This window comes from Anser anser, assembly GCF_964211835.1.
Source record: "Anser anser genome assembly, chromosome: Z".
Taxonomy (NCBI): Eukaryota; Metazoa; Chordata; class Aves; order Anseriformes; family Anatidae; genus Anser; species Anser anser.
This window is the reverse complement of record NC_139723.1, coordinates 85670986-85694323: the sequence shown is the minus strand read 5'-3', so window position 1 is coordinate 85694323 and position 23338 is coordinate 85670986. Positions and strand designations below refer to the sequence as shown.

General features: G+C 55.7%; 1 protein-coding gene across 3 annotated transcripts in view; it reads left to right on the top strand.

The window, feature by feature from the left end:
- The first annotated feature begins 1559 nt into the window (after positions 1–1559).
- The window catches only part of LOC310889062 (mothers against decapentaplegic homolog 7-like), a 28828-nt gene continuing 7049 nt past the window's right edge, over positions 1560–23338 (top strand). Inside the window, exons 1-4 of one of the 3 annotated variants that reach the window (XM_083816059.1) lie at positions 1560–1860; positions 2057–3313; positions 4163–4216; positions 9377–9448. In XM_083816059.1, coding sequence (XP_083672185.1) covers positions 2827–3313; positions 4163–4216; positions 9377–9448 — 613 coding nt within the window. In that variant the 5' untranslated portion in view covers positions 1560–1860; positions 2057–2826. Of the gene's footprint in view, positions 1861–2053; positions 3314–4162; positions 4217–9373; positions 9449–23338 lie in introns of those variants that run through there. The other 2 variants (XM_083816058.1, XM_083816057.1) reach the window with 2 other exon arrangements.

Below are 23338 nucleotides of genomic sequence, written 5' to 3'. Positions count from 1 at the left end.
AGGGGACTGCAGTGCTCTTGGGAAAAACAACTGATGAACGAGATGTCAAACTGCTGTCTGATTTCCATTTCTCGGGACTTTGAAACGACAATTTAAAAAGTGACGGGATTTATTTTGCCCATTAAGTACTGGAAGGTGAAGTTAGGAGTCCATCCGCTTCCTCGGCCTCTGCTTTAATAACAAACCTTCCCCAATTTCTGTTTTAGAGGCCAGCAAATGATGTCCTTCCCCTCCACAACATTTTCTTATTATTTATCATAAAAGTGAGTAGATTTTAGGCCTGGGTAGGTATAATTTTGTTACCATTTAGTAAGGCTGCCCCCAAATCCAGACCCTTTCTAACTAGTTCAGATCCAGATTCTGCAAATGCCACGAGCAGTCGCAGGCCCCCTCGGAGTCTCACTGGCCTTCTGGGGCAGGACCGGGCTCTACAATTATCCCCGTGCTCCTGCGTGCGCCAAAGGCAGGCATCCAGCAGCGGCAGCCCAGGGAATACCCTGCCTGCACGGCGCGCGGAGCTTCTGCGTCCCCTGTGCTTGATGTCTGTTGTCTTGTTTGGTTGGGCGCAATTGTTTTAGAATTGGATTTGCTTACAGCAGCCATGATTTAAGAGTCTCGGCTCCTACTTCCAGCGCGGTAACTGACTTACTGCGCGACCTGAAGCAACTCATCCACCAGCGCTTATTGCACGAAAAGGGAGCTCCTCGTGCGTGGGGCTGGGGGCTCGTGGTGTGGGGCACTGCGAGGCCCGGCCGGGCTCCCCAGCTCCCTTCCAGCAGGGCAGGGTGGTGCGAGCCTCGCAGCCTCTTGGTGTCTCAGTTTCCCCATCCTGGGCAGGTTCCTGCAGGCAGAATTAGGACGGGGGCTCTGTGGAGTACCCCTGGCTGCCAGAAATGAGTCCTGCAAGCCATCCCGGCGGCAGGAATAATCAGCGTGCTACGTGCTATTAATTCCTGCCCCTCATTTTGTGGGAATTGGAACATACTCACCCACTACGAAATACTTTCCCTTCCTCTGGCGACAGGTGCTGTAAAAGTGCAAAGTATTATTAGCATTATTGCTTTTCGTGCTGTGCCCCCTTCCGATGCCCAGGATCATAGATGTAAATATATATATATATTTTTTTTTTTTTATGGCTTGCTTTTCATGCTCCAACGTTGACAGTGTCTGGAGCACACCCAGCCTTCAGGGGCTCCCCCAGGCTGTGTGCCGACGGGGGGCTGCTGCAGGGCGACCCCTCGGGGACCCCCAATTTCCCTATGCAGGGTGGGGGGCTGCATCATCCTAGAGGCACAGCGGCGGCGGAGGGGGGCGCGACACAGCCACAACCTTTCGGCAACCCGAGCCGCCGCTTGCGCAAGGCGGTCGGAGATAAATATATATATATATATATAAATATATAATTTTTTTTTTTTTTTCCTCTCCCGGAGCGACACGGTGTCTAGACGCCCACGTGATGGGGCCGGGGCCGGGCCGGGCCGGGCCGGGGCCGTGCCGCTGCGCACTGCGAAGGCGCCGGAGGGGGGGGCACCGGGGGGGCGGGCGCGGCCGAGCGCGCAGGCACCGCCGCTCCCGGCTCCGCTCCGCCGCGCCCGGCTCCGCGCCGCCGGGGCTCCCCCGCAGCAAGGGAAGACGGAGGCGCTGGTGCGGGGAGGGCGCCTCTTTGCAGCCAGCGGAGGGAAGAGGAAAAAAAGGAGGAAAAAAAAGAAAAAAAAAAAAAAAGAAGCAGGAGGAGGAGGAGAAGGAGGAGGGGAAGGAAGGAAGGAAGGAGGAGAGAGGAGGAAAAAAAAAAAAAGAATAATAATAATAATAATAAAAAGAAAGAGCCAGACGCGCCGGCAGCACGGAGAGGGTCCCCATGTAAGCACGGCGCCGGGGGAGGCGGCGGGTGGCAGCGGCCCCCCCGGTGCCCGCGGAGCAGCGCGGAGGGGAGCGGAGCGGAGCGGGGGGCGGGCAGCGCCGCCCGGCTCTCGCCGCCGGCAGCACGCTGCTGGGGAAGGAGGGACACAGCCCCACTTTTTTTTTTTTTCTTCTTCTTTCTTTCTTTTCGTAGCAGCCGGATCAAGACTCTGTGTGTGCGTGTGGATTAAAGCCTTTGGGAAGAAGGAGGAAAACCCCAAACCCCGCATCAGGACGACCTGGGCTTTCAAAAGGGATACAACACTCTGGATGCGCTTATTCTTCTCTTTTGTGACAGATGCTTAAATCGATTCCGACGGCCGAATCTTAGGGTCGGTGGTTGTTTTTTTTGTTGTTGTTGTTAATTTTTATTTTTCCTTTTTTTTTTTTTTTTTCTTTTTTTTTTGATCTCCACCGTTTGGGCTCGCTGTTTTCTTTTTAATTCCTTCGTTCTGCCCCGCGTCGCATCCCCGCCGCCCCCCTCCCTTCCCAAACTGGCGGCTTGATGGGAGCCGCGGCCCCGGGGAGGCCGAGGATCCCCCGCGGCTCCAGGCGCGCTCCGCAGCCGCGCAGGGCTGCGCGGCGCCGGCCAGCCCAGCCCGCCTCCCCCCGCGCGATGCGCCGCGGCGCCGCGCTCTAGGCGGCATTTTCGCCCTCTTTCCTTTTTTCTCCGGGGGGCGAAGCGAGACAGAGAGGCGGCTCCCCCCTCCCCTGGTTCCCTCGCTCTTCCTCCGCTTATTGCCCCCTTTTCCTCGCACCCTTCGCGGCGGGCGGCGGAGGAAGCCAGCGCGGAGCCTGGCGCATGCCACAGCCCTCCTCGGCCCCGCCGCCGCCGCTTTCCCCCCGCCGCGACCCGGCTGCCGGCCCCTTCATGCGCGGCGGCCGACATGCCCGTTTTGTAGCCGGGGGCCCCTCCTCTCGTCCCGCATGTTCAGGACCAAACGCTCGCTGCTCGTCCGGCGGCTCTGGCGGAGCCGTGCCCCCGGCGGCGAGGAGGAGGCGGGCGAGCCCGGCGGGGCGGCCGAGGGCCGGGCGCATGCCGGCGGCGGGGGGCGCGGGTGCTGCCCCGGCAAAGCGGGCAGGGGCGGCCGGGCGGCCGCGGAGGCGGAATTGAAGGCGCTGACCCACGCCGTGCTGAAGCGGCTGAAGGAGCGGCAGCTGGAGGGGCTGCTGCACGCCGTGGAGTCCCGCGGAGGGGCGCGCACCCCCTGCCTGCTGCTGCCCGCCAAGGGCGACTCGCGGCTGGGCCAGCACTGGTACCCGCTGCCCGTGCTGCTCTGCAAGGTGTTCCGCTGGCCCGACCTCCGGCACTGCTCCGAAGTCAAGAGGTTGTGCTGCTGCGAGTCGTACGGCAAGGCGCACCCCGAGCTCGTCTGCTGCAACCCGCACCACCTCAGCCGGCTCTGCGAGCTAGGTGCGGGACGGGATGGGGTGGGATGGGGATGGGGATGGGGTGGGGATGGGGGTGAGGGTGGGATGGGGATTGGATGGGGATGGGGATGGGGATTGGGATGGAGAAGGGGATTGGGATGGAGAAGGGGATTGGGATGGAGAAGGGGGTTGGGATGGAGAAGGGGATTGGGATGGAGAAGGGGGTTGGGATGGGGATGGGGTTGGGGATGGAGGCACGGGTGGGGATTGGGATGGGGTAGGGAATGGGGTCAAGGATGGGGATCGGTATAGGAATAGTATGGGGGACAGGGCGTAGGGATAGGATAGGAATAGGGATGGGGATTGGGTTGGGGACGGGGATGTGGACAACGATGCAGCCACACGCCCTCCCTGCCCAAACACCCCCCCTTAAAAAACAAAACAAAACACACACACACACAACTAACTAACTGGGCAACGCGGCATTTTATTTTTCTTTCTTTTTTTTTTTTTTTCCGGATTTGGGGAGGGGGCGGGGACCCCCCCCCCCGGCGCTGCCTGCCCGCCGCCCCGCGCGGTGCCGGGGGATTAGGGGCCGCCTGGCGCAGCCGGCCGGCCCCAGCGCTGCCGCGGCTCCGGCGAGCCAAGGAGGCCCCGATCAGACAGCCCGAGCGGCAGATAGCAGGGAGACTGGCGCCAGACGGCCCCTTTTGTTTATCTGACAGCTAAATATCAAGGCAATCACCGCCTCGCTGCCCTGCCTCCAACCCCCAGAGCTAAGACAAACAGTTTTGCTAAAAGAATGCCACTGTTATCATAAGTTCCTATCTTTTTTTTTTTTTTTCTTTCTCATGGCTCTGCCTTTATTTTCTCTGTACTTTTCTAATTCCAGAGTCTCCCCCTCCACCCTACTCCAGATATCCAATGGATTTTCTCAAACCAACGGGTAAGTGGACCTTTTTAAATGCAGGCTGCTGCCTTCAGATAAAAAGGGAGAACAGCCCTTTCTCAGGGAAAATGTCTTTGTTACACTGATGCATTTCGCTTTTGGGCTGCTTGGGTGCCGGGGCGCCTTCCGATCCCCCTCCCCGGAAGAATCGAGGTGTAATCTGTCTAAGAGAGGCGTTGCACAAAGTCTGATTTTACAACTCTGCCAGGAAACTCGAGGAGGGATCGTGGTGCAGCTCAGGCCCTCGGGCTGGCCTCTGGAGCGAGTGTTTTGGGAAGGCTGTGCTGGGAAAAACGCGAGGCTGGGGCTGCTGCCGGCTTCTCCTGGTCAGCAGCCCCACGGGTGTCGTGCCCGGCCACGGGGGGTTCATGCTGGTAATAATGGCAGTTGTGCAGCTCGCTCCTGCGCCTGCCAGGGTTTTGTAGGAATTTGGGAAACGGTGCAGCTCCGGCAAGCAGCTCCTTGACGGCTGGGAGCCCAAATGAGACCTGACAACTGGGCTTGGCGGAAATCTTGCTGTGTTTTAAGGGAGCCTAATCCCATGTTGTCAGGCTGAGGAAATTAGGAAGGGGGGGGGGGGGGCGGGTGTGCGTGTCAAAAAATGAGTATTTTCTTTTAGCACCGTTTTTTATGCCTGTTGCTTGTAACTGAATGTCAGGGTGCCAGGGGAGAAGCCCATTTGAGGCTGGCACCAGCTCTTTTGCGGTTGTCTGCATAAACTCTCGGCTGGCAGCGAGCTCGCCGGTGTTAGATAAATAGGGCTGGCACAAGGCAGGAGGAGAGGTGGGGAGAGTCGGAAGCGGGGTGAAGCCGGGCAGGGGCAGCTGCTGTCTCCCCGGGGATTAGCGGATCTGGAGCGCGGTGTCTTTGGGACGGTGCCCCCCCTGTCACGCTGGGCAGCCGGGGGACGGCAGGGCAGGGAGTCCAAGATAGATGTGTTTCTGCAGACCGGCTCTGGGTCTCCTTTTTTTTTTTTTTTTCTTTCTGCCAGAAGAGCAGTTTTCCTAAAATTGCTGCTCTGCAGTTTCTCGGGACTGGCTGCCGCTGGAGTCTGGACGAGTCCCATGGGACTGCCTCGGTGGAGTCAGTCTTTTCAGGCTGCCCGCAGTCGGTTCTTAAAAAAGGAAGGAAAGGAGGAACCCTAAACCTGGGGTGCCTGCTGATGTCTGGGGTACCATGGTAGGGTCCCATCCTGCCCAGCGCTCCGTCGGAGCACAGCGAGGCAGGACGTTGTAACGCTGTGGGCTTTTCCCCTCTGCAAGCTCTTAGAAACAATAACAAGCCTCTCCATGCCATGTGGAGATAAGCAATGCTGTTTAGCAAATAATTGGGTTGCAAAGCATGAAATATTTTGCCTCAGCATGAAAAAACATGAGATAAAGGCTGATGAATGAACGAGGGCATCGGGAGGAGGCTGAGCATCCCGAGCATGTGCTGCTCGCTGCTGGGTTGCGGAAGGGTTGTGCCGTGACATGCTGAGGGTCTCAAAGATTGGTGGGTTTGGGCAAAATTGTCATTATTTCACCTGCATGGTGGCTGGACAATGGGGTGCTCGCCCCAAAGCATGCGGTGTTTAGATTTCTTCCTTCGTTGCCCTTGTTTCTCTCCAGCAATGATCCCGGCATGGGACGCACGCTGCTCTGCAGAGGGCTCGGAGGATGCCTGCCCTTACGGAGCTGCAGGAGAGAAGGGTTAACGACTGCCTTCAGCTTCCTGTAAAGATGTTAGGATAAATCTATTAGCAGGGTTTAAACATCCAATCTGCCTTTGCCAGGACCTCATTTTCAGTTAGTCGAGTGATATATTTATTCATTAGCAAGTGTTGACATAAGGTAGCAAAATGTGTGTAAACAGAAAAGCCGCAGAACATGAATGTGCCATTTCGAAAGGAAAAGTTATTCGGATCAGCCAATAGGAAGTGATTAACGCTGCCAATCGGAAACGCAGAAACAACTGGGTTACTCACCAAAAAGTGCTCCTTTTTTTCCCTTTTGAAAGACAAATCCATTTGGCGGTTGAACTCTGACTACCAGGGCGCGCGGGGCCGCGGCAGGCACCGCCGGAGCCTCTCGGTCTGTCGGCGCAGGTGGCTTGCACAAGCTCAGGCTTTCCGGGCGCTTCCTCTGCAGCTTGTGCCGAGTGTTCCAGTTCCAAGCATCCCTGCCATCCCTGCGGCCCGGCGGGCAGTGCTGTGTGCTCAGCGTTTCCCACCTGTACGTTCAGCAGTGCTGGCCAGGGCTGGGAGGGATGGTAGCAGGCGGTGGGATGGCGCAAAGCCCTTCTCCTGCCCGATGCCTGTGTCTTTGGCTGCTGGTCCACCCCAGGGACCTTGGGTAGGAGCAGTGCCTCTGCTTAACTTGGGCAGCTTAGGAAAGCGACAGTGCCAGTGGAGCTGGGGACGTGCACCCAGTAGGAAACTTGCATTTTTCCATCAAAGGGGATAGTGGTAATAAAAATACTTAGGTGCCTAGCGCTGTGTCTTATTAGTGCTTCATGTGAACAGCTGTACCTGCACCAGCACGGGCTCTGACAGCGGTGCGCTCGGTGGGGTTATGGCAAATGTCTTCTGGTGGCAGGGTGCTGGGGGAGCCTGTGCCATTTGCCTTATTAAAGCAGGGCACTGGGGTCTTCTGCGGCCGGTGAAATGCCACCTTGGCTTCTGTGTTGATGTGATGATGGTACGCTTTTGGGGTTGGACTAGGTGGTCCTTAAAGGTCCCTTCCAACCCAAACCGTTCTGTGATTCTGATTCCCTGACTTTGCACAGAGCACAAAGGTCTGCTCTTGACAGCCGTGTCACCTGCGGGCAGGTGTGGGCCAGCTCGCTTGGATGTGTTCACCGAGGAGAAGCCGTAGGTGAGGACTTTGCCCGTTTCTTACCTGGGATGTCCCCAAGGGCTGGTGACAGCGACTGGCATGGGGCTGAGCCCGCGGGGCAAAGCCAAGCTTCTGGAGGCGCATGGCAGCTCAGCATCCCTGTGCTGCCCGTAGCTGTGTTGGAAGCAAGAGGGACAGTGATGCCCTCAAATAATTCAAGCAGATACTCTGACCCACCGTTCAGCGAGACAGGAGCTGCGAGGGACCGTGCTTGTAGCCCACTCGTAGCCTGGCAGAGCTTGGCTCAGTGCTGGTTACGCTGCGCAGCCGTCCGCGGCATCCCGGGCAGCTTTGGAGGGGCATGGGCTGACCTGGTGCTCACGTGCTGTCGTGGTGGTGCCGGAGCATCCGAGGGCAGGAAACCTGCTGAGGTTTTGCTTGCAGAGCCAAATGCCCTCCTGTGGCATTGATTTTCATGGGAGTCAGAGGTTTGGCAACTTCCAGGAAACAGTCGGCACCTTGCAGGGTTGGGCTGGTAGCCACCGGGAATAATTGGACGTCTCCGCGATGGTTTTATATTGCGGCAAGGGAATTTGGGGAGGAGATTCACAAGCAGTAGGCTTGTGTAAACCTCCGATCCGGCAACCTCTCCGGTGCCGAAAATAACACGAGCTCGAGTACCTCTTACTAGCAAGAGCCCTTGGCTAAAATGTGGGTGATATGAAGAGTGCGAGGCTGGAACCAGCCCCGTTTAGTGCAGAGAGCCCAGGAGGGTCGTGTTTGTGTGCTGATCCCACAGCTGATCATCCCCCGTGTTCTAGCACGGAGGTGCATCAGCACCATCCTGTAGGGAGACTTCAGAGGGTGTGCGTAGGTGGCTGACCAAGGGAACTGGCTGCGACATGGATGGGAAGGGAGCTGACAGCTGTAAATAAGTCGTGAAAGCGTACTGGGGCTTTCCTTTGACTGTTAGTGCGGATCAGGGAGGGGCGCAGGTGTTTGGGGAGGCTCTGAGTCTGTCTCACCAGGGAGGTGTCACTGGGGCCAGAGGACCCACCATGTACCTGCGCCCAGAAAGCATCTGTAGCCCAAGCAGTTGAGGTCAAGGCATTGGGAATCCTCTGTCTGGATCGGAAAGGGTTAAACAGAAGAAAAAGCAAATTTCTTTAAAGAATAGAAAACACTACAAGGCATTTAGAGAGTGTATAGTATACAGTATTTCACAAGTAAGTCCATTTCCTGTCTCCCCTATTGTTTTCAGTTTGATTAAGTATATCCTGTTAAACTGTATATTCCTGTTAGGGCTTATACTATACTCTGATAAAATAAGGTTATGAACACAGGAGGTTTTTTCGTTGGGATTTCAGGGATGAAGTCTGGAAAAATGACTTATCAGTAGGAAGTAAAATATCAGGGCTCTTCTGGTCGTGGCCCTTGCTTTGAGATACAGCAGTGAGCAAGTTGACATCAGGGAGCCCAAGCTGGGTGAAGCCAAAATTCTCTGACAGCCTGCCGAGGACCTGGGGGTTGCGTGAATTTTATGGATCTTTCCTCTTGCCTTCATCACAGCATGCCCCTGAGCTCGCGTCAGCTGTGGTAGTGACCAAAAAGCTGGGGTTTGCCTGTAGGAGCAGGGGACCGGTGGTGGCTTCTGGCTGTCACCACCTGGAGCAGGGGGAGCAGATGCTTGGGTGGCTCGGGATGGAGAGGCCCAAGGTCTGAACCCAAAAGCTTCTTGTGTGTCACGAGAAACTGCAGACGGGACGAGTAATCTCACCCTGTCCCTTCGGTCGGTGGTTGGAGGGGTTGGCCCCATGGGTGCACGCTGTGCTCCCAGGGGGTGGCCAGCGGTGGGTGAGGTCTGCGGCAGCTGCTGGTGACAAAAACCGAGCGGGGCAGCAGAAGCTTAGACCGTTTGTGGCAGCAGGGCAGTGATGAGACCTTTCCGTTTCGGTTCCCGTTCTGGTGAGTACAGGTGTTGACTGCATCTGGTGCACAAAGCCGCAATTTAAGCATTTCGGGAGCTCCATCAGCTCTGTCATAAGGAGGACAGCCTTGATTTCATTACCCGGTGACTTGGATGGAGAGGTGGCAGCCAGTCTGTAATTTTTGCCGGTCTATAATCAGCATGGGCTGGTGATTAAGTGCAGCACGGAGCCTTGATTGAGGCGATGAGTTAGGGTGGATGCATCTTGATGAACTACCGTGTCTGTGCAGACAATTAGTAATCGCTTCCTGTTAAACGCTTTGGAATGTGTGTTCCGCTCGCGGCGGCGCTGGGAGCCTGCAAAGAAACGCATGTATACTGATTTCTTCTTCTTCTTTCCCTCCGCTGCAGCAGATTGTCCAGACTCTGTGCCTTCCTCCACTGAAACAGGGGGAACTAATTGTCTAGCCCCTGGGGGGCTTTCAGGTAAGACACCTCTTGTTGACCTTACTTCTGCCCGCGGGTCTCTCCACCACGTCCCTTTGGGTCCCCTCAACCGAGGGTCCCACCTGGCCGAGAACGGGCGTGGGGGGGGGTTTGGAGATGCGAGTTGCTGAGAAAGGCATGCTCAGATGGGGCGTTGGATCTCGTTTCAGTAGCAGGTTCGCTTGCAGAGGATGCGTTCAAATCTCAGGCGAAGCTGTCCCTCCCCGAAAGCCTGTGTTTCCTTTGAACTCCAGCCTTACGCTCCATTAATTTCGGAGCAAGGCAGGAAGAGGTGTGTCGGGGAAGGCCGAATGATGTTGGCCATCGGTTTGGTTGGATGCATGGATTATCGGAGCAGGTGTGGGTGTCCCTTGCAGAAGCGGATGGTGTCGAGCTGTCCTGGCCTGGTTGGCGGCGGTGGCACCGCTGTCTGGGGCTTTGCTGGTTGGGGTAACCGGCACCCAAAGTTTTGTGCGTGAGGCTCGGCTTTTGCAGAGGGCGCTGAATTTCCCTCATTTTCCCATTTCCCACCTCCTTCAGCCATCATGGGATGGGGGTTTGGAGGGTGGTTTCCGAGGTGCAAAGCCTCCAGTAGCCCTTCTTCCTCCCCATCCAGGCCAGTCCTGGGGCTGGCCTATACGCGTTGATGCTGCCAGATGAAAGCAGTTGTGCGTGCTCACTGAGTGTCTGAAACCATGTACCTGCATGTACTCGCTGATGTTGGAAGGTGCTCTCTTTGTCGGCTTGTCTCCCTGATTTATGATTTGTGGAGCAGTTACGCAGCTCATTGCCCTGAGACTGGAATTTCAGAAATATGTCGGCGGCGGCCGTGCGCGCGCGCGGGTCTGCGTGTCTTTCGCTCTCTCCAGGAATTGCATTTGGTGTGGATGTCTTTAAGTGAGCCTTGTTTGTTTTTCTTTCGGTGTAATATATACCTTGTCTGTTATTTGAGAGGGGAGCATACTGTTTGTTCAAAGGCCCTAATGAGAATTAATCAAATGGAGGGGGAGAGGGAAAGGAGCAACTTGTTGCTGCGCTTTTTTTTTTAGCATGGTGGGATGTTGGGTTTTCCTTTTTTTGCCATTGGAGCCTCTAGCATTAGGGAAGGCAGGGAAGAAAAAAGAGACTGGAAAAAGAAAGGAGACAAGGAGCAAAACAACACAATAAGGATGTTGTTAGATTTTTTTTTTTTTCCTCCTGAAATATGCCCATTGCAGAGGGGAGGAGAGAGTTCAGTTCCACAGGATACCACATGAAATAAGCAGAGGAAGTACTCACTTTTAAAAGGGGGCTTTCTGAAAGGTTCGGCTATTGATAACATCTCGTCTGTCTGCTCTGCTCCTGAAGGGAAGGAGGGAGGTGGGGGCCTGGGCTGCAGGAAATCAGCCGGCTTGCTCCGAAGGGCTGCAGGAGGGGAGCCCCAGCACTGCGCCTTGGGGCGGGGGGCTGCTCCGAGGAGCTGGATGAACAGAGCCCCCCCTTCCCCCCCAAAAGAAAGCGCCGTCCCCCCTCTGAGGGCAATTTTTCTTTATTTCACGTGATTGGATTTATTTTTCTTTTGGTTATCAAAGGTTTTCCCCCCCAAAAGCCTGGAAACAGAACCTTTTACGATCATTAACCACTCTTTTTCCTCCACAAATGTAATTGTAGCCATTTAGTTTAATGAGGAGCTGATAGGAGAGTTGACTCATGGAGGGATACGGTTAGCTACACAAGCCATGAAACAAAGCCGAATGCCTCCACATGAAAGAGCATTTGTTTTGAATTTGGTCTGATTTACTGGCATCTCCGCTCCGCTCACAGAAGTGCAGCGCTGAAAATTCCCAACTGGAGAGACCCAGTCGAGAAAGGAAAATAAATGCAGTTTGCAGCAATTCTCTAAAGCTAACCTTCTTTTTTTTTCTTTTTTTTTTTTTTTTCCCCGGCATATTTTAGTTAGCAGAAGAGTGCATGTGAAGAGGGCATTAATGAGTCGGGGCGGGCTTGGAGCGCTTTGCCTCAGGGACGAGCGCTCATCTGGGTTCGGGCAGGCGCAGGCCGCAGAGGCCTAGTGGAAAACCCATGCTCCAGTCTGCCTTACAAAGGGGGGGCGACTTTACGAAACGCCATGAAACCCCCATTTCTGTCGATTTGGAGGCTGAGGACGTGGTGGAGGGATGGTGGCCGTCTGGTTCTGTAGCACCGTGGGTGCCTGGAGCGGTTGCTTTGGGCAGCAGATGCCCGTGTTGTAGTCATGTTCAGAACCGGTAGGCTTGGCCTGGCTTCTCGAAGGCAGACGGGTAGGTTTGGTGAGGCAGATCACTATCAGCAACGGAGAATTTGGGCAGCGGGCCAGCCCGGGGTCGACATCCATTCTGACAGGAAAGCTGGATGGGGCTTTGGGAGGATGAGGGCGTTGTCAGAGGAGCATGAAGAAGGGAACTGAAGCGAGGATCCTTTGATGAGGGGAGCCGCGGGTCCGGCTGCTGGCAGGGCTGCTTTCTCCTGGAGGCCGAAGGCAGTTTTATTGATGAATACCAGAGGTGCTGGGAGGGCAGAGGCAGGAGGAGCTGGGAGGGTGTGTGGCATGGCACGGCATGGCACGGCATGGCACGGCAGGGGTGATGGATGGAGAGCGGTATCCACAAGTGTTTCCCCCCCACAACCACCAAGCTGACCCTGCCTCTGTGAAAAAAAGAAGGAGGGGAGCTGAATGTGAAAATGCGGTCACAGGGAGTCCCCCACAAAGGGACGGGTGTCCCCGAAATGCTCGGGGTGACCTCCCGTGTAGTGGAGTTGTGCTTTGGCGTCGTCGGTGGCAGTCTGTGGAAGGGGGCAGAGTGCGAGGGGTGGGGACCCAGCCACACGACACGTCTGTGACCTAGCTGGCTTAGTGGCTTAGTTATAAATAGGGGGGGGAAGATAGGAAAAAAAAGGGTGGGGATGAGGTTTGTTCCAGAGGTCAAAATCAGAGCAGAGAAGCCCGTGGAGCCTGTGTGCAGCTTGGCTGGATATTAATGCAGCGTTGGCTCATGCTTGACCCCATGCTGTTCCCCTCGCGTCTTCTCAGGGCACCTCTGCTGTCTGTCCCCATCTGTCCCGTCCTCCAGCCCGTGTCCCCCACCTTACTACCACATATCTCTCTTTATTCTTGGCAGTCACTATGTGGGTAAGCTGGGGTGTCACCCACCAAGGTGGTTGTACTCAGGTGCTACCAGCCCAGGTCCTTTGTATCCCTGACGCAGTCAAAGCACAGAGCAAAAATATCCCGTTGGAGATAAAAATGTCCCTAAATAGGAGACAGAGGGTGGTTTTTCCTGTGTTTTGAGGTGACCCGTACCCAGCAGATGTGTTTGGCTATGACTGTGCTTTCAAACAAGCAAAGCCACGCTCGGAGAGCCGGGGGGTGTCCAGTTGTGCGATGGGTACAATCCATGGAGCAGCTCCGCTCTAGGAGCCATCTGATGGTGCTGGGTGGTGGTGGGGTGGTGCTGGGTCTCCACGGGACGTGGACATGGTGTCTGCATGGACATGGACATGGACATCTCCCTCTTCCAGCCCTGCTGGCGGCTCTTGGCTGGCTCAGGGTTGTGGTGCTCATGGTGGGCGAGAAGATGGCTGTCCTGTGGGACAGCTGAACGGTGCTGGGTCTGCCAGCACAAAGAAGCTCTCCAAGAAGCCCAGGCCATGACGCAGAGAGAGCGAGATGAGCTGGCTCGTATCCTCGCCACCTCCGCTGCTTTTTTAAATTTTTTTTTTTAATTTGGGGTTATTCATAAAATACCAAAGGCAAAAGTTTGCCCAGCCTTCAGCCTGCGCTCGGCAGTGGCTGTTAACTCGCCCGGACCTTGGAGTCGCCCCAGAGCCTCCTGCAGCCAGCGGACGTCGCGTGACGGTGCCGGGTGGGCACCAGCCCAAGCCTGCCGTGGCTTGAGGCTGGGCGAGCACAGCCTCAGCATCTCCCTCCCACCTCCTCCGCTCAAGGCGTGCGCCAGAAAGATGGGGAAAGACCTGGAAAGTTGGTTGGAGGCTGGAGAGTCACCAGTGGCGCTCGCCTGGGAACGGACCGTGCCGGGTCTGATGGGCCGCTTTCCTTCAGGTTTGATTCAGCTTTGCTGCAGAGGCGCCGCGTGCGGCTGAGTGACATTTCATTATGGAATAGCGGGCAGGCCTGGAATGTTTCACTATGCCTCTGATCCCCGCTGGTATCTGCTCGCCGGGGAGAAGCACCTTGCCTAAACCCGCAGCTATTCGCGAGCGGGTCCCGCTGGTCCCCCCACTGCAAGGAGGATCCTGAGCGGCTTCTCCAGCTCAGCCCCCGGGTTGCTTTCCCATTCCCAACCCCTCTTCCACCTCCCTGTAGTACAGAGTTTATAACCTCCTGTGAAATGCCTTTATTTACAAATTGGCATCCTATTATAATCTGAAATTGAGACATCTTCCTGTGTAGCTAGGATTGTATATTTGTCCCAGGGATAAACAATTGCTTGGGAATTTTTTTTCAAGTCACTTATTCTGGGTTTATTTTTGAGCATGCGTCCCTTTAATATTTTTTTTTTTGGTTGCTTCCAACGCTGCATGCTGTTGCACCCTTTCCTTCCCAGCCTTGCTGCGGAGCAGTTCACAAGCAGCGCGAGCCGCCGTGCCTGGAGCACGTCCCCAAAAAGCACGTCCCCGTCCTCCGAAGGACAAGGTTATCAGGGGTTAACGCGCGAATGACAGCGCTGGAGCCTCTGGAGCGGAGCAGGCTGCCTGCCAGACTAGGAGCCTCGCGGCTGCCTCGCACATCATCTGACCGTGGCAGAGCGCGGCCGGGCCAGCGGGGAGGGGGGGGCCCGCGCTTGGCACCGGCCCCGCGGCTCTCGGCCCCTTGCCCCCCGTGGGCTTTTGAAGCAGGCTCTCGATCTGGGGGCTGCCCAGAAGACAGTGGGACCTGTTGAGTAGTTGCTTTGAACTGCTCCAGAGCCCAGGGAGGAGTTTCGGTGCTCCCCTAGATGTCCTCCCAGGAGGGGTTAAAAGCCAGGCGATGGCAGGAGCGCTCGGCCCGTGTCACTCCATCCCCCTTCCCAGCAGCGATCCCTGCTTGATCCATTTGCGTTGGCGCCACGGGATGTTTCCAACCGAGCGGTGCCTTGGGAGCAGTCGGCAATAAAATGCAGGAGAAATCCCGCCGCGAGCGACGTCTGCGCGGTGTCCGGGGAGGGTCGCTGCCTCTTACCTCGCTCGTCCTCGCCGCACCGAAGGGGCTCACGGCTCATTTCAGTTTCAGGCAGGTGGCTTTTGGGCCAGTGGCTTTTCTCCTGCAACCTGGGGGCTTTTTGGGGCAGGAATGGGAGCAGAAAGGTGAATTTGGAAGCTCGTTGCCAGGGAGGGGTGTGCCTGCGTGTTTGCCGGAGAGCAATGCAAACCGCTATCTGCTTGCAAAATAAAATGTACCGCTGAGCGCCGGAAACCCGATCGTTGGGGACATTTAAAACGAGACAGGACAAAAACACTCGTACGGGAGCAGTCCTGAGCTGGCAGAGACGGGGCCTGAATCTTTTCCATCTACGCTGTCTGTGATCGGGTATCAGTTACACTATAGGAACAAGTAACATTAACCACATGCATTTACCCGCGGTGGGGATGGGGGGACACAGCGTGATGCTGTTTCTAAATGCGGAGCCCGCGAGCGCCAGCATCGGAGCGTCGTGGCTGGGGGAAAACGGGGTGTGCGCCGTCCGGAGGGGGGCAAACACGGGGAATACGGGATGCACCGACCCCCCCGAGCCGTGCAGGAGGCAGGTGGGCCGGCGGCCGCGCTCGGCGGGTACTGTACGAGGCCAGGCGCGGGTCAGTGCCAGCCCCGCCACCGTCCCCGTCAGGATTGAATGACCCACGCCGCAGCCTGGCCGCCTGCCTACTGTCACAAAGTAGCTTCCTTTCCAGTTTATTTTCAGCGCCGAGATATTATTAACCGCTGATGCACGCTCTCCGTTTTAGCGGCGGCGCGCGAAGAAAGACGAGTTCAAGCTGACACCCCCCCGCCCTCACTTTTTTGCCGAAATCCCTTCGTTTTGCCCACGCCTGGCCGAGGACGGGCCGCATGCCCCCGGCGCGGTGCTGCGTCCCGCTGCTCTTGAGGAACGGGGCGGCACAAGCAGCGTGGCCCCGTCCTGCGTGGTGCGGGTGCCAGCGGGACGGGAAGGTGCTCAGCGTCATGTAGGATGTCCAGCTGAGGGCTTGTGATTAGCCTTTTTTTTTTTTCTTTCTTGTTTTTGTTTTAAACTTTTAATAAAAGAGGCTTGCTGGGAAAGCGGTGCTGCCCATGGGGCTGGGGGGCGGTGGGGTACCATGGTACCATCCGCCAGGCTGCCACTTCCTCCACCGATTATTTTATTTTATATCTTTGGTAAGAAAGGAGCAGTGCAGGGTTTGCCCATCCTTGCCCGGGGAAGGCTGGGCTTTTCTCTGCGCTCCAGACCCATGCAAAGGCTGCTCCATCCCAGGGGACACGCAGGTGGTCCCTGGTTGAGGAATGGAGAAAGGAGGTGACGAGGTGTGCCCCGGGACACATTGCTCACAGCCAGCCATTCTCTCCCGTTGCTTTTATTTTTATTTTTTTTAACCTTTTTTTGGGTATCCATTTAAATCCGTGATGATAACTTTCACCCTGTTAATTAACAGGAAACATTGGGACAAGACAGGAAATTACATCAGTCTTTTATGAGGAAAGAGCCAAGAAAAAAAAAAAAACACAAGAAAACATAGTTTAGTGAAGGGGAAGAAAGTGGGGGGGGGAGGAGGAGAAAGAGAAGAAAAGGAGAGAAAAGGAGAGCCCCCCCCAGTCTTGTGGGGCCCACCTTTCAGAGGGAGGCAGTTCGAGTGCTTTATTTTATTTTTATTATTTTGAAAAATATTTTAATAGCAGGGTCACCTTTGCCTGAACGTTACACTCGGCCGCGCTTCTCGACTTACTGAAGAATCTTTTCATGACTTTTCTCAGCTTCCTTCCCCAAACTGTGAGGCCTAGGAAGCTCTTGGCTTGGAGACTAATTTTGGTTTGGCTGCTCAGCCCTCAAAATTGGTCCCCACCCAGTGTCATTATCTTGGTTTTAACTTGCAAAAAAAAAAAAAAAAAAAAAAAGAGCAGCTCTGTAAGAGCTGGCTCAGCCCTTCTCTACCCTTTTAACCTCGCTGCACAAAAAGTGTCGCAGCTCCAGCTCCCTGTCCCCTGGCTCCTGCCGTGCCCCGGGCTCTTTCGGGACTGCCAGGATGCTGGAGGTGTCCCCGGGTGCGGGGCTGGAGCGTGGCTCCCTCCCTTGGGACTCCTATCCCTGCTGGAGGGCAGAGACTGAATGTGGCTCATTTCTCGCCCATTTTCCCTCATTCCTCTTCAATCTCTTCTGGTTTCCACCCGCTGCTGTCGCGGACGGTGTGTGCCACCGTGCTGTGCCCTTCCTCATCCTCGAGGACAGAGCAGGGCATCGGCGCCGGGTTTCGGTGACCGCAGGCTCAGTTGCCTCCCCCTCGCTTTTTGGGGTAAATCACTGGGCCCCAGCACACCCGCACGGCTTTCCAGGGCTTTCCCTTCCTGTGGGGCAGGTGGGCAGGCGGATCTCTGCATCGAGCTGCTCGCTCAGGAGCGCTCCGGCTGCTGAGCCTTCGGAGTATTGTTGCAAGTATGTACATCTATGTGTACATAATAAGCGAGCAGGAGTCTATGAATGGTAATTTTCTTTTTGAATAGATTTTGTTTGTAGAGCTGCCAGCGCTGATTAAATAAGCGCTGGCTCGCAGCGGCGAGCGTTGCGGCGGCGCGGCTCCGTGGGGCAGAGCTGCCCCGCGCCCCGGCCGTGCCCGTCCCCGTCCCCTCCCGCTCAGGTGCTCCTTCACCCCCGAAACGGGCTGATTTACGGCCGAGAAACCCGGGTGCCGGGGAGGCGGTGAAAGTTCAAACATCCTCTGCTTTTACAACCGGTGGAGTTGGCTCCCGCCCCGGTGACTCGCGGTGATGAAACCGATGGCTCTGGCTTAGAGATACTAAAAATTCCCGGGCTCTGCCGCCGAGGGGGAGCTCCTGCCCAGGCCGCCCGCGCTTTGATGTCTGCCGTGGGGTTGGCAGCGCGGGGAGGTGCCGCGGCTATCTGCAGCGGGGCACGCGGGAGGAAAGCAGAAAGCACCGAGGAAGCGGGGGGGGGGGCGATGCGGGGTGCAGCCGGGTTGGGGCACCCCGCGCCTCCCCGGGCAAATAACCCCATAAAGCCGTGCTGCGAGCGGCGGCGCGGGAATCGAGTAACAGCAGTTTTATTTGGAAAAGGAGCCGGGAGCCTGAAGTTACATCACTGCGCTTGAACCGATGAATTCATTTTCTTTGGAAGCCGGGCTGAGACTTTTTAGCTCATTAGAAGGAACAAACTCATAAATCTCCGCGCGGAGAGGCCTGCGGTTTTTCTGTTCTCTGTCACAGCCCCGCAGAGCGAGCGTGGAAAATGTGTCGCGGGTGTCACCGGGCGGGTGTCACCTGGGACGGCGCAGCGAGGTGATTTTGGGGGCAGAAAGCAAGCATTTGGGGGCTGCGGGAGATGCACCGAGGCGTGTCTCCTGGGACGGCGAGGATGCTGATTAAGTGTCCCCCGTGCCACCACGCTGCTGGACGAAGCCAGCTCCTCCAGGAGCAAGCAGCTTTTTGGGGCTTTTCAGCTGGGTGTTGCTTGCTTCGTAGCTCGGGGCGAAGTACCGAAACCTCCGACGGTCCCGGCTCTCCGTCTGCGAAACGGGGGTGCCAGCTCCGCCGGAGCGCCGGGAGGGTTAATTACTTAATGAACGTAATATTCTCTATAATTGCTCAGCATTATTAATCCAGAGCAAAGCGAGAGGCGAGGGGAGGGGTGTGTGCGTGGCGAGGCAGCTCCTGGCTTGTGAACTCAGTCCAAGAGCCTTTCGCCGTCCCTTGGGCGCTTGGCTTGCGCCCTGCCCGGGGGGCACGGGGCTGGCCGGGGGGGGGGGAACGGTGCCATCTGTCTGTCCGTCCGTCCGTCTGTCCGTGGCGACCCAGCCCCGGCGGGCCTGCGCGCGCGCGGGCTTTGCCGCATGCTCTTAGGAATAGGCGTGATTAGATTATGAAGGCAGACAGAAGTAATGATTAACTTTTTCAGTCTGCATGCTGTCTCCAGTCTGGCGCTGGGTGTTTTTTTTTCCCCCTAAGTAGGCCCTGGCCCCGAGTCGACAGGGTATTAGGTTGTAAAGAAAGACAGGAGGAATGAAGGCAGGGAGGGGAGGGGAGAGGGGGCGCGTTTTCCATCAGATCCGGGAATGGAATTTATTGGCAGGAATGCAGTAAATGCTCCAAATGCCATCCCAGCTAAACAGTTTTCATAATTGTTACGGAGTGGGGCCGGGGGGGGGCACGGCGGGCGTGAAAAGGACTTTTGTTCCAGCCGTGCTTTTCCATGTTTTACATCCCCGCAAGAAGCCGTTCCCTGCCCTCTAGGAAAGAGCTCTGTGCGGGGTGGGCGGTGGTCTTTTTTTTTTTTTTTTTTTTTTTTTTTTTTTTTTTTTCGGGAAACGTCTGTTTTCGGTCTTGCAATAACTTTGGGGAGAATTACAGGTCAGTGTGCTGCAAGGAGAGGATTTTTTTCATTACGGAAATGAGAGCGGCGGCGATGCCCCGTGTGTGTGTCTGTGTGCGTGCGCGGAATGCACTTAGGAGAAAATCGTAACACACATCTCGGTATTAGGTATCAGTTTGGAAATACTAGCCTAGTATGCATCAGTTTTTACTAAGGCCTTTACAAGCCCTTTAACATGTAACCCGCATAGCTGCATGTTGTCAGTGGGGAGAATAAAACGCGGAGAGCTGCGGCTTTCCTGGGGGCCGCGTCCCCGCTCGCCGGGGCATCGCCGGGACCGGATGGCAGCGCCCGTCTTATCAGAGGAGCCGTGCTTTTATTTTGAATTGCAAAAGCCTTCCAAGGTCTTCATCTCCCAAAACTGAGCTCGGGGGGCTGCGCTCGGGAGGGCAGTGACCCCGCAGCTCGTGGGGACCCGGTGGCCTCCGATGGCTTTGGTGGCGGCGGTGGTGATTTATCCCTGCGCCAAGAGGGCGATGGGCAGGTCGCTGTCGCCGGAGAGGGGATTTTGGCAAGCTCAGCCTCAGGTCTGCTTTGCGTGGTTGTAACTCGGGAGCCCTTTGTGTGCTGGTTTCTCCTTCTCAGAAGGTTTCTGGTTCAGCTCTGGGGTGGGTTGAGGTGGAGAAGGGGTGTGCCCTGCTGGAAGCCAGGCAGGGAGGCGTTTGTTCACCAACGCCGCCATCCGGGGCCGGGACCAGCCCCGAGTTGCTTGGCGGGTGCATGGCACCGCTAAGGCTTGCTGGGGTTTCCTGCGTGTTCAGGAGGAGCCTCTGAAATCTCCTGAAACCTCCCCGATTGTCCTTAAAATGGGATCACGCTGGCTTGTACGAAATGCACGCGGATGGGGCGCAGGAGCCCGTGGGAGTGAGGGCAGGGGCTGTGGGAGCATCCTGGAGCCTTGGGAGCAAGCTGCTCCTCCAGGGATGTGTCGTGGCCACCTGGGAGGAGAGCAGGGGGGGGACGTGTGTGGCACAAACAGGGTCGGGGGGGGGTTGCATTAGGATTTGGGGGGCTCCACATGCACCAGCTGCACCCTTGTGCTTAACCACAGCGCACAGCCCACCCTGCTCCCACAGGCTGGGCAGGATTTCTCTTTTTGGTCTCAAAACCCCCGGGGATATCTCCCCCTGTCCTGGGAGGGGTCTCCCCCGTCCCCCTAGAAGGCCTCCTTCTTCCCACCCCATCGCGGGCAGGGCTTGGCGAGGCGCAGGGGGAGGGATTCCCATTCTGCCGCTCTCTGAAAAAAGAGAAAAGTTTCCCACACCTTTGAGGGGTGCAGAAGGAGAGGCAGATAAAGAAGGTTCTTTAAATTAAAACTTCAAAAATAATTAGACTGACTGTATACTAAACAACAGCAAAGAGGCCCATTTACTGTAAATATTATGAATGGATTTGGCTGGCTTCTTCATCCCCACCCTTCCTCTAAGGCTTTTCTCTGAGCTGAGTCGAAATTCGGCCTTCAGACAGCACGGTACTCTATAATTTGCATGGCTGATGAGGCCCAAAGCCTGGTACAGAGGAAACTGGAGTCAGCTGGCTCCTCTCTAACCACTGGAGACAGGCAGACAGGCATTTTTGGTGTGTGCGTGTGTATTTTTTTCCCCCTTGTAGCTGCAGCGGACTCAGACCGGTGGCTGCAGCCTTGCTGGCTTTTAAAGAAAGCGGGCACAAGAAAGGTTCTTCTCTTCTCGGGTAATTTTTAGCCGTGGTAATTGATTAATCACCGTAATTAGGCAGTAGCAATGACTAATAGGATGTTTGTGAATCAAATTTCTGGTTTGGTGGACTCCATGAACCCGGCAGTTTCACTTTGGTTCTTTCTTTCCTGTCCCCGCTCCCCACTGCCCCGTGCACGTCCCCAGCTGGCTGCGAACCACGCCGTACTCCTCACGCCTCGGCTGCCCTCCCGGCCCTTCTGCCACAACGCTGCCCACCCTCAGGGCTTCGTAGCAAACCCTTCCTCAGTTTGCTCTTGTGCTCCATAAGCCCCACGGTTCGGGGCTGGGTGACAGGTTGGGCACCCCAGGAGATGGCTGGCCCAAGGTGCCGTCACGCTGTGCTGGAAACCACAGGGGATGTCCTCGGGGACCAGTTGTCTTCTCTTCCCACCATCCAACCCCACCTCATTTTGGTGCTGATTTCACAAGGGGGTTTTGCAGCCCTGCTGGAGGTGATGGGAATTCCTGCTCGGGTCCCCAGAGGGTGCCTGGACCGAGCAGAGCACTCCCGTTAATGCAGGAGAGAGTCTCACCAGTCACCACTAAATGGGTCCGCACCAAAGCCCTGGTTACAAACATCAAACATCATCACAGTCCCGGACTCCTTCCCATGGTGGCTTCTGCCAAATTTTATCCCCTGCGTCCCCATCAGACTCAAAAGACTTCAAATCTGTTCACAGTTGACTTGGCTTCCAGACACCAGCCCTTAGAAAACTGAGTGCAAGGCCTTCCATCCTTCCCCAGGCAGTGAAAATGGCTCATGGTGGAATAGAAATTTGACTTTTCACACAGAGAATTGAGATTTTCTTTTTCCAGGCAGGGAGATTTCGTGTTGCTGTTGGTGACAAAGCAAAAGTTTTTGGGGAAAACTCAGGCCATCAATTTTTACGCAAGGTTGACTTATTTTGAGGAGCAAGGAGCCATTTAAGTGATTGGGTGGGCAACTTGCTAATGAATTAAAGAAATTATCTTAAGGCTCTTTGGCCATCATGGTTACAGTACAGGTTGAGTAATAAGAAACTGCCTCATTAGACATAGACACAAATTTAAGGTCTAGCCTGTCAATCCGCGGATTAAGGACTCTGTAAGTACCTACTGACACGATGGGCTGTAATGGCTCCTAAAGAGATGTTATGGTCAGTCGTGTCAATAATCCACAGATTAAGGGCTCCCTAAGCAAGTGTTGACGTGACCGACTGTCTTTGGGGGCTCTCATGCTGGTGGGGGGCATGTCCCCGGGGGCCACCCCGCGGGTGTCTTGGGTGGGCGCATCCCTGGGGGGGTTATTTTCTCTGCGAACAACAGGAGTCGAGCACGTGACGATCCCCTAAATTAGCCTTTCACAAATCATCCGAGCCATCAAAAGCAGTGGAGCAAGGAAGCCGGCGCTGTCTCGCCCTGGTGTGCAGTGAGATATAAAAGGTTTGGGGCAAACATTCCCGTGGGTGGTGTCTGCAGGCTGCCCACAAGCTCCAGTAAAGGCACAAAGACCCTTTTCTGCAGCAGGGTATGTCCTTTAATTTGGATTTTTCTTTGCTTTTGCAAGGCATACCTGGAAATCTGGCTTTGAAGGGTTTTTCTGGACTTGTTTTTTTTTTGTTTGTTTGTTTGTTCCCCTGCCCAAGGACCCTGTGAATTACCCAAGAGATTAGAAGGGAGGTGACATTTCCCTGCTTCGTGCCTGTTTGTCTTCGCTTTGATTAGCTGTGTGGTTGCACATCATGCTCAGTGTTCTCCTCACCTTGATGCAATTCCTGGTCCCTTCCCAAACGTTCAGGCATATGTTTTTCCTGAGATCCTGCGAAAAAGGTACTTAGAGTGACATGAGGGGCAAAATTGCAACTACAGTGCTCCAAGCTGGTCTGAGAGACCCTCAGGAAAACACAGGGGAACATGCAAAAACCTGTGCAGAGCCAATGTGAACCACTCCTGGCATTTTTTAAAGTGTATTTGCTCATAAGAGGGGAGGCTATAATCAATTAATTGCGGCAAGTACATTTGCATCCGGCTCGTGGTGCTGCACGCGGTGAATTTGTATGTGAACCACAAAAGCGTTGCACCTTTTTCTGCAGGATTTGTTGCCTGCTTTTGGGTGGGTGGGAAGAGATCTCGCAGGCAAGTGGCTGCCTTTTCTCCGTCTCCATCTCTTCCATCTCAGTGTGCAGCAAAAGATGGGGGGCACGGCTCTGCCCCGCGCTCGCAAATACCTCTTAAGGTCAGCCAAGAGATTACGGGCTCGAGATGCGCTGAGCTCGGTCTCAGCCTTGGCCCCGAGCAGAAGACTCAATGTGCTGACACCAGTCCAGCCAATTTTTTTATTTTTTTTTTAAGCACAGATGCCCTCCGCGCGTGCTGACAGATAAAGGAGAAAGGGCCTTTGTTTCATCTGTTCTCCCGTGCTCGGTGCACGTGTACTTTTAATTTATCCACAGCTGCTGCCCATTCGTGCCGGGCTGTCGGCCATGGGTGCAGGGTCACCACCACGAGTGGCTCAGCGAGGGTACCCAAAAAGGGGAGCCCTTCGTGGCCACGCTGGGGGAGGTGATGGCATGATGAGGTTGGGTGGGAAATCGCAGCCCAGG